Source organism: Syngnathus scovelli, chromosome 2 (assembly GCF_024217435.2).
Source record: "Syngnathus scovelli strain Florida chromosome 2, RoL_Ssco_1.2, whole genome shotgun sequence".
In the NCBI taxonomy this organism is placed as follows: Eukaryota; Metazoa; Chordata; class Actinopteri; order Syngnathiformes; family Syngnathidae; genus Syngnathus; species Syngnathus scovelli.
This window is the reverse complement of record NC_090848.1, coordinates 20,523,460-20,533,242: the sequence shown is the minus strand read 5'-3', so window position 1 is coordinate 20,533,242 and position 9,783 is coordinate 20,523,460. Positions and strand designations below refer to the sequence as shown.

The following is a 9,783-nucleotide window of genomic DNA, read 5'->3' as shown; positions in this document are numbered from 1 at the left end:
AGTCAAGTGTTCCATGTCCCCGAAGGGCGTCATGAGCCAGTTCTCCGTGGGGTGAATCTTCAACGAGAAGCAACAAAAATTCAGTTGTTTCACGAGAGACCAAGAAAATAGGTCACAGGGTCAACATTACATTCAAAAGAAATTACCTTCTTTCTGTTGCGTAATCTCTGATGATGCATGCCACGGAGAAGTTGAAGTCGATAACGGGTTGCAATGTAAGCTTGCAAAGTCAGAAGCAACATTTTCACAGTCGTTCTCCATTAGTACTGTTTTTCATCTTGAACAAAGTTTGGCAACCAGCGTCCTTGCCGTGCGCATTTCCGCCACCTTAAATTACGTTTCTCATTCCGTGTTTTTTTTTTCTTTTTCCTCATTCCGTGTTCTTGATCCCTATATGGACTCGTGATGTGTGCCACACCGTCTCGGCCCGGAAACCTAAACAATAATTTAGGCGTAGAATCGAACGTCAATGCAGTCGCCATATATATTATGTGTAACAGTGGCACACTCGCCAAAGATGCGTACCACAGTTCAGCAGTCAACTGAGATTTTATGCGATTAAAAGTCTGTACAATCTGTCAAAGATAACATCACAACAACGTTTTAGAAATACAGTTTGCTCACTTAATGACTAATACTACCAACTAATGGCAAATAACGCGGTTCGGAATTTCAGACAATGGACAGATGGATTAAATATATATATATATATATATATATATATATATATATATATATATATATATATATATATATATATATATATATATATATATATATATATATATATATATTCTACAACTAAATTGATCTGAATAATGAAACAAGAAACAATTAATCGCAATTTGAATTTTGATCTCATCATCAGGGGGACACAGATTATATGTTATATATGTTTATTGTTTATATTTCAAAGATTGGTTCAGTCTTCAAAACATCTTTGTGTCCTGTCACCACACCCAATATGGCAAACGCTCTGACGTATCATAAAATCTATTTACAAATGTTTACGGAATGCACCACTCGAGATCAAGAAAGATGGAAAAGTGACCTTTTATTTTAATCAAGACACGTAGAAAGATGCCAAATCTGATTACTACAAGACATATATACTTTGTGATTTTATGACTTTAAAAAGCTCTAGAACATTTTACGACAAAATATTAATGAAATTCAACAGGCACAAGGACCTCGCATCCTCTTCCAGGGCTACCCTAGTCTGCAAGTCGTGTTTGTCCCGACAGGAGGAGCGCACCACATTCTTGTGTGTGCAAGTATGGCTAAGTATACAGTTTGTGCATTGGTTTTAGCACTCGGTGCATTTCTGCAATTTAATACAGCTAACACTCAGGATTCTCCAAGTAATTTAACAGGTAGGATGTGCATAATCTTCGTACACTTTTACTCAGTAAAAAAAACTTGTCAAGTTGATACTCTTGTCTAATTTAGTATATTTACTTATTTACTCAGCGATTCTCCCGAAACCGGGCCAATGCCCTCGCCTTCTTAAAGTTGTGCCATCACATAAAGGGTGTGCGTGTGATGACGACTGTCCCGAGGACCACAAGTGTTGCGTCTTTGACTGTGGAACTGTCTGCGTCCCCCCTTCTTTCAGTATGAGCCCCCAATAGTTTTCCTTGTTGGAGACTATCAATCACTGTGGTGTCCTTCGATGGGACGCGCCCTTGCACTTAAAACGTGGTCATCTTATGTTCTGATGATTTTTCAGAAAAGCCAGGAGTGTGTCCTCGTAGAAACTGGGGCTCTGGGAGGTGTGCCGAGTTTTGCTCTGACGACAGTGACTGTCCCAATGAGGAGAAATGCTGCCACAACGGATGCGGACATGAGTGCGTTGCACCTTACGAAGGTTAGATGGACTGCGAGTGTTCTATACCCCGCAGACACTTCGCTCTGTAACCCGGTGTATTCTGTGTTCTGTGTGGCGTTGTGCGTCAGTGAAGCCAGGCCGCTGCGCTCTGCCTCAAGGAACTCCCATGTGTGCAGAGTACTGTTACCATGACGGTCAGTGTCCAGGGGTGCAAAAATGCTGCCGGACAACCTGTGGTCATGCCTGCAGTGAACCATGTTGAATGCACAACAATTAATTCCATCTGCATTTGCAGATGGAGCCCGGAGAATGGGCGTTTTATTGTTTTTGTTTTTTCTTCAAATTTTGTTGAGGCAGGTCCTTAAATAACCAGCCACCCACATAGAAAATATGGTTATAAAGATAATTCACATTTTGACATTTCATTCTCATAATTTCTTATATTTGAAAAATGAATAAATGTGTTGAGAAATATGTCATTTATTTCCTGGAATATGCTATAAATGAACACGTTTGTAGGAATGTAGCTCCACTTCAACATTGGAGCATCTGCTTTACATGTTGGAGCAGGACATCCCATAACATCTTGATTTTCTTAGAATACCAGTGCATCAGCATAAAAACATACATCTGAAGCCTGCTTTTTATAAATGCTTGAAGAGGAAATCATTTGCAGCTGAACTCCCCCGCACCAGCACTTCCACATACAGAGACCGCTGTGTTTGCCTGCTCCATTGGAGTTTGCTTGTACAGCATTGTGCATAAATGGGGGCAGTCAGAAGGAAGTAATCTAATTCCAACACTGAAGCAGTTTACAAATGTGACCCTTTTCTTTCAGCTCATACTTGGATCATCTGATAACTGTAAAAGCCGCCCTGAACTGTGAGGTGCAACATTGGTGATTACTTAACCTACGAAATGTACGTTGATACTTTTTAGCATACTATTGGAAATAACTGGGTTTTGAACACCCGAAAATCAAAACACTGTCAAACTTGTGTACAATCTTTATTTTGTGCAAGGCTCACATTTGACCAATGCTGCCAGAAATGGGTTCATGAAAGTACTGAATGTTTATGAAAAAAAATGGTGAAAAAACTGCCAAACAAATAACATTAAGTGACTCACTGTGGCAACCCCAGATGGGCCATTGCCAGATGGGCCAAGTCGGAAGTTGCATCAACTGAATAAAGGTTTTTCATTGTATGGGTTGAAACGGTGCTGCCCTTAGAACATTGCTGTACAGGCTAAATAAAATTACAATATCACCTTGAGTACAAAAAATAATTCGTACCAGTTTCCGGTCATAATTAAGGCCTTGATTTTCAAAAATGCAAATCAAACAAAAGTGCAAACACTTGTGAACCCACTTTTGGCATTCATGCAACAGAATAAAATCACTTAAAACTAAAATTATGTCTGCTGCTGTGCCGTGAAAATGTTCACATGAAAAATATGTGCCATGTCTAAATAATGGATGGAAATTGCTCTAGTGTTTGCAGAAATTTCAAAGTGAGGATAAGACAGCAAAAATGTTCTGTTGTGAGAATGGATTGGCAGTCATGCGCTCATACATTCTGCTTACCTTCCTTAATGCTTGACAACTCGAGGATCCTGCCCTCCATCCATATTCAATCTAAAATGCGTTAACGTCTCTAAGTGACCATACATGATCCTAGAAATATATTACAAATAAATAGAAAATCAAGTAGAAATTCAATCAGTTCTCTCCCAAATTCGACTTATTTATCAGCAGGTCAACTAAAGGAACAGTTGAGTGGGCCTGTCTTCCTGCTATGTCTCACAGTGGCGGCACGCCCCGAATTTTACGGATTACGTTGGCGATCCGTTTGGCCAATCCCGGTCTGGGCTCATCTATTTGGAAGTTGCGTGTGAGCAGATTGAAAAGGGATCCATAACCCACAGCCAATACAGTGGAAGTCAGGCAGATCACATTGTAAGGCATGCTGAAGTCAGGAGTGGGCAGGTTGATCAGCAGCGGTTCTGTGTAGAGGCGCACAAAGTAGCTGAACTCTTCTTTGCTGGGGAAGCTGAAGGAAGACACGAAATTGGAGGAGATCCTTTCCACCTTGTAGACACAGAAAACCTACAAATACTTACAAAACCTACAAATACTTACAAAGTGTTGAAAAGGGGGCTTTTGTGTGTCGCATTTGTGTCCATGGCAACGATGCTTGGTACAAGAGAACTGATAACAGAGGACCTAAACAGCAAAGAGTAATGAGTCAGATTTTGGAAATATGTCGCTAAGCAACACTCTCGAGAAGCAAATTTGATGGGATGAAATAAAAAAAAAACAAAAGCACAAACCCAACATAGAAGCCGTGATTGGGGTCTGGGGGGTACTCGGTCCATTTCAACAGGGCTCTCTCAAACTGCACGCTGACTTCAGTGATAGAGTTTGGGGGAAGCTGCACCAGCATCTCCAGCATGTGCGGCTTCACACGGTCCTTGGATGGCTCATAGTGAATATAACCTGCCGGGGAAGGCACAGCAGCAAAGATGAGAATTGTCTCGATGAATCATTTATGACGTAAAGCAGTTGCGAATTTCATTCTATAGCACCGGTGCAAAAGATAAAACATGCACTTTTTTTAGACAGTTGGAGGACGGTGGAGAGGTGAGATGCCAGACAAGAAAGCAAATGGCCAGTCATGTAGCAAGGACTAACTTAAGTTCAACACTAGGATAAAAAGACTATCAGGATTTTTAAAAATAGACCTCATGGGCAAAAAAAAGCCCATGTCTCCCTTTTGAGGACAATAGAAGCACTTCAGAACTTAAAGACAGAACAAAAGGCAGTTCCATGGCTAAATTGCACGAGTTGAACTAAAGTTCTATGAAATGCAAATATAGCCAACTTAACTTTCTCATTTAGAAGCTAGTGACCATTGTTACCTGAAAATTCATCACGAAATGTCATTTCTATAAATTTTTTACTTTGTTCAAATGCGTCCAGAGTTGTGACAAACATTGAATTATTAAAGGTTCTAATCAATTAGATTAAAATTGAATAACTTTCATCTTTGCCATTTCTGGTACATTTCGTGGGTTCTTTCATGCAGGAAGAGGAATGTTGGATGTTGCCGTTTACAATTTGTGAAAAGTACACATAGTGGAAGAATTTTCTTTTTTTAATTCAAATTAAAACATGTTGCAATCTTTTGGGCTGTGTATGTTTGAGTTGTACTTTTGTGACTAATGTGACAATCGTGAAATTTTTGTTTCGCTTTTAGACGAGTGTTATGGAGTAAATATAAACCTTTAAATTACTTCCTGGAATAAACCATTTATTCTAAAATATGTATTGTACATATGTTATGACTTGACACACGAGTTACGTTGCTCTTTACTCACTGGGACTGTTATTCTTCCCCTTGCTGGTGACGTTGAGGGTGTGTATGTAGAGACGAAAATACCAGGGCACCGAGTCCAGCAGCAGCACAGGAAAGGCCCTGTAGGGGTGGTTGTTGTATAGCAGTGTGTGGATCTCTCCGGTATGCAACCCTGAACCCGCCACATAGCGCTCCGCGTGGAGCAAGGGGCGTAGCATGTGAGCTGTAAGAGGACGAAAAGAGGACATGGTGCTTCAGAAGTCTCGCGTGGACATTACCAACAAAACAATAAAGGTTATAGTGTATTTCCAGTTGCTGTATACAGGTTTTCTGACTCACCTTCACTAGATGTCCAGCGAATCAGGAGATTGAGAGAGGACGTTGCACCAAAGGTGCTTCTTTGAGTCAGGTCGTAGACAGAGAAATTCCGTCTGTCCCCGAGCACCACCGCTTGGGTGAGCAGAGGAGTAGGAGGGCTCAGCACAAAATACTCCCCCTATAAAATGACCAATACTACTATAAAATACGTGCAGAAAGGAAGTTTTTATCAAATTTTAGTGCGCCGTTCAAACCTCAGCACTGTCGGAAACATCGACGTAGATTTTACTGGAGGATGCCAACGGACACGCCTCTGTCAGGGTGCGGGAGAACATCTTGAAGAGAGACCACTCTATGGAAGAGAACAATTGGAGCCACGCGTTAAAACACGTTCCTTTGGTGGTCGACAAACCTGAACTACAAGCAGGGCTGGATTCCTACCTCGTTTGCCTTGTCCTGAAGTGATATAATCAAAGACCACATTCAAAGTCTGTCTAAGCTCCACCGACGTGCTTGTGCAGTGTTCGTCCTTGCCCTGGCACACTGGTCGGATGTGCACTGCCTGGGAGTGAAAACTGCTGTGGAAGAGTTTCTCAGACTTTAGCAGGACAGCAAGGCCGGCCTGTGAGAGCAAAGTGCAACCATAGGAAATATGCGTTTGCCGATGTCACAATTGAGGACGGTGGACGTGGTAGAAAATGACCACTTTTACTCAAGACTCACCTTGGAGCCACATGGCAAGAGTTTCTTCCAGGGAGTCAAATTTTCAGTGCAAAATGACTCACGTGGAAGGGCGGCATAGCGTAGGAAACGGTGGTCGGTCTCTTGGAGTGCAACAGAAAGTCAAACCAGCATCAAGACAAGCCACTTTCATCAATGCATTCATTTAGTTCTGTGACAGTCACAGTAGGTAAACCTTGATTTGGCTTGGGCTCCCACCACTAGACGTGCCCCCTATTTCTTTCTCAGTTGAAAAATTAAATACTAAATAAAGTATTGTAAAACAGTCAAATTTTCCACCTGCGATTCAATATCTTTCTTGTAAGGTATTTTTTTTTTAATTTTAAATAATGATTTTATTTCCTTAAAATCCTTCTTGAGGGTTATTACCCAACAAGTATTTCAGCATTTTGACTGTAATTTGCAACAACATTATTCAACATTTTATTGAGCTTTTCAGCCACAGGAAAATCATCACTCATGTCACACTGCCAATTATACATAATACAATTTTAAAGCAACTTGGCCAAACGCCACTAGAATTCTGTGCCATTGGTGCTAAAAAGTAGCAAGTTAAAGCTCAAACTAGCAACTGCGGTGACTGGTGGCCTAATGGAATGCCTCAATCTTAGCATGTACAGATGTGAGGAGCCAATAGCATCAGCGTTTACATACTGCAAACAGAAAGTGTTGAACAGTGTGAAACGCTACCGTTGTTTATCCCCAGAGGCTTGAAGGAGGCGCTGGGCTGAATGCTGTTGATGGAGTCAATATAGTTCAAGGAGGCGCAGAAGAGGCCCGACAAAACGTTTGTCAGCTCTTTCCATGTACCATCCACACTGAAAGAAAACAGGAAATAACAGCTCTACTGTAGAATGCTTTTGGATGAATTAAAACAACAGAGTATCTGCACCAAAGAGGGCTTTTTTTTCTCTCGCTAACATTTACAATGTGATGTAATGGCATCATTCTAAAGAACTACTCACTCTTCTACGGAGTCCTGGAACCAGACCCAGATCTCTGCTCCAGGGGGAGACGAATGATAAGGCTGCCCCCACTGCATGGTCCTCCAGTACCCCTGCGTAAAGGAGATGTGCAGCTCACGGACGGAGAATTTCGAGATAACCTGCCCCAGTGACTTGGGAAATAGCCGGTAGTGGGACACTGCAGAGAATGAGCAAAAACAAGGTGCATGTTGAACCAAAATACAAAGAAATACTACAGATTCAGTAATGTGTCATTCACAAGTAAAATTATCAAACATAAACAGTTGAGCTAGTAGTACAGTGAGATGATTATGTGCATGCATCATTCAGGGATGGGCAACTTGAATGCTGGAGGGGGCCACATTTTTTCATCAGTGGGGGGGGGGGAGGTATAGGACCACACACTTCCTAACCAGATGTATAACAAAAAATGCTTTTATAAATATGGAGAAATGTCTTGCATACATCCAAAATGTGCTGTTAATGTTTCATTTTAAATACATGTAAAAGACCCACTATCCTAACCAAAAAGAAAAAAAAAAAACTGAACATACAAAGGATTTTTATGTAAGCAAAGGATTTGCTTACATAAAAATACCCATTAAAGGACAGCACATAAAGAATAAAAATAACAGGGAAAGTAAAGCCCAAAATTTTCTTTGGAAAAAAAACAAAGGCTCTTTGTGCCCCCCCTTGTCTAAACACAGACTCAAAGTTCAGTGTGCCAACATGTTTCTGGAACTTGTCAATTTGTACTGTAATATAATATCTATTAAAACCACAAGATTATAATATCCAGCAGTGCGTGCGGTTGAAAACCCTTATACCCCAAATATCAATCTATAATAAATGTTCATTTTAGAGTCAAAGAGACTTCCATTGGATGCACATGTACAACATAATTTTTCAGTTGCCACATCATGACGCCTGCTATGTCATATGCAGTTGAGACGCTTGTGATTGTAACCATTCCAATGTCAGTGTTTGAGGCAACTTTCAATATCGACCTAATTTACTGATATCAAACCGATACAAGTGACATCATTATCACTGAAGCCACATGCGGTATGGTATGACAGAACCGATTTCAAGTCTGCATTTCAGATGCGTTGTCCCAAGTTTGTGTTTTCTTTTGGACGAAACGAACAGGAAGAGCCCGAGTTTCTTTGGTGTTCCTCTTTGCCTTCAACCTGGCGGCTGCATTTCTTGCATTCTTCTACTGTACTATGATGAATCTTATCTACTGTCCCTTCCCTGCATTTGTTTAAACTATCTCTATCTGGCCTTTCTGTCAAACTCAAACTTTATGTAGCTGTTTTATACTTTGACAAAGCACTTTTCAGAACAAACGATAAAATTTAAGCTTTATTTATAGATGAAAGAGCAGCAACTCAGTCCCCTCTCAACATTTGATGAAATATGTTTTATGATCGCAGCAGGCTGACGTCACTCGTATCTGCTGCAAGCTAAGCTTGAAAGTAAGGAAGCAAATATGTTATAAATACTCGGCAGTCATCTGTACTCTTTACCTCTTTCCACATCTCGCATTACCTACAAACTAAGATAAGTTTTATTGAGACACTTTTAGAATTGCTTTAATACCGTATCAATGACAGCCCTAGTGGCTTTTAACTCTGTAGCTAAGTGCTAACTTACCTTTGTTTCCTCCAAAGAAATCTGTTTCCCACAGGGTACGGAACTGAAAGCTAGCGTAAATATCTCCGGAATGTAGGGGTCTGATGGCCAATTCTTCTTGGAAATCATCTTTCGGCGTCTTTGGAGGGACAACAGCGACCGGGTCAGAATGTTGCTTCTTGACGTTAGGGGTCCCTTTCCCTACTTTGGACATTTGCTTGGTCGTTTTCTTGACGCTTTCATTTTTCACTGTCGATGCTTGACTCAGTGCGACGACAAATATTGTCAAAGCAATAAGACCAAACAGAGAGACGATGCTACAGCACCTGCGAAGAGCCATCTTTCCCCTCGAACAGCCGTGGAGAACTGACAATCGTTGACTTCCGTCTTTACGTCATACGTGAAACCAGCCAATGGATCTGCGCCTCGAAGGTGTCACATGACCCCCGATCGTACGCGCTTTGTTTTGCTCAAATCTTTACTTTATTACATTACCGTTTGATGTGGTTCAATAAAGTAACATTGATAGCAGTTTTCTTAAAATATTGAGACCTGTCTCCATAGCTGTACCGATTAACTGGTTTTATGGTTTGGTTAAAAGCAAATGCTTTTAATAACAAATCACAAAACTTAAGCTTGTTGCGTTTGACTATTATTATTATTATTAGTAGTAGTGTATTAGTATTAGTAGTCGTAGTAGTAGTAGTAGTAGTAGTAGTAGTATTTAATTTTTAGATGGCCAACAGGTTTTTCGATCACCATACGAGTGTCAAATTGCAGACCGTTAGATTGGGTAATTCTTTGCAACCCAGCACGTGGTAATAACACATCAAATATAACATAACATGGCAAAGCACTGTTTTCTAGCAGCGTGCTTTTGCGTGTTGATGGACAGGGACGGACCCGGGGCACATCATCATTCACCCTCTCCTGCAGACGC

The 9,783-nt window shown here is 40.9% G+C and overlaps 2 protein-coding genes across 2 annotated transcripts; one reads left to right on the top strand and one right to left on the bottom strand.

Annotated features, from left to right (window-relative positions):
• Positions 1-1,261: 1,261 nt before the first annotated feature.
• On the top strand, positions 1,262-2,302 carry wfdc2 (WAP four-disulfide core domain 2). Its single transcript, XM_049752122.2, has 4 exons — positions 1,262-1,373; positions 1,471-1,614; positions 1,730-1,867; positions 1,957-2,302. Exons 1-4 carry the CDS (start codon positions 1,277-1,279, stop codon positions 2,088-2,090), a joined length of 513 nt encoding a protein of 170 aa, XP_049608079.1. The 5' UTR covers positions 1,262-1,276; the 3' UTR covers positions 2,091-2,302.
• Positions 2,303-2,822: 520 nt separating this feature from the next.
• Positions 2,823-9,235, bottom strand: pigt (phosphatidylinositol glycan anchor biosynthesis, class T). Its single transcript, XM_049752109.2, has 11 exons — positions 8,865-9,235; positions 7,209-7,386; positions 6,934-7,061; positions 6,226-6,326; positions 5,944-6,124; positions 5,757-5,854; positions 5,524-5,680; positions 5,207-5,407; positions 4,160-4,325; positions 3,969-4,052; positions 2,823-3,879 (listed from the first exon to the last, which is right to left on the bottom strand). Exons 1-11 carry the CDS (start codon positions 9,181-9,183, stop codon positions 3,630-3,632), a joined length of 1,863 nt encoding a protein of 620 aa, XP_049608066.1. The 5' UTR covers positions 9,184-9,235; the 3' UTR covers positions 2,823-3,629.
• Between the last annotated feature and the right edge of the window lie 548 nt (positions 9,236-9,783).

Bases quoted from the DNA above. Each gene is read 5' to 3' on its own strand.
- wfdc2 (XM_049752122.2), top strand. From the start codon at position 1,277: ATGGCTAAGTATACAGTTTGTGCATTGGTTTTAGCACTCGGTGCATTT. The intron at 1,374-1,470 runs GTAGGATGTGCA...TTATTTACTCAG, and splicing joins TTCTCCAAGTAATTTAACAG to CGATTCTCCCGAAACCGGGC. The intron at 1,868-1,956 runs GTTAGATGGACT...GTTGTGCGTCAG, and splicing joins GTGCGTTGCACCTTACGAAG to TGAAGCCAGGCCGCTGCGCT.
- pigt (XM_049752109.2), bottom strand. From the start codon at position 9,183: ATGGCTCTTCGCAGGTGCTGTAGCATCGTCTCTCTGTTTGGTCTTATT. The intron at 5,681-5,756 runs GTTTGAACGGCG...GTCATTTTATAG, and splicing joins ATGTTTCCGACAGTGCTGAG to GGGGAGTATTTTGTGCTGAG. The intron at 4,326-5,206 runs GTGAGTAAAGAG...CTTCCCCGGCAG, and splicing joins GGGGAAGAATAACAGTCCCA to GTTATATTCACTATGAGCCA.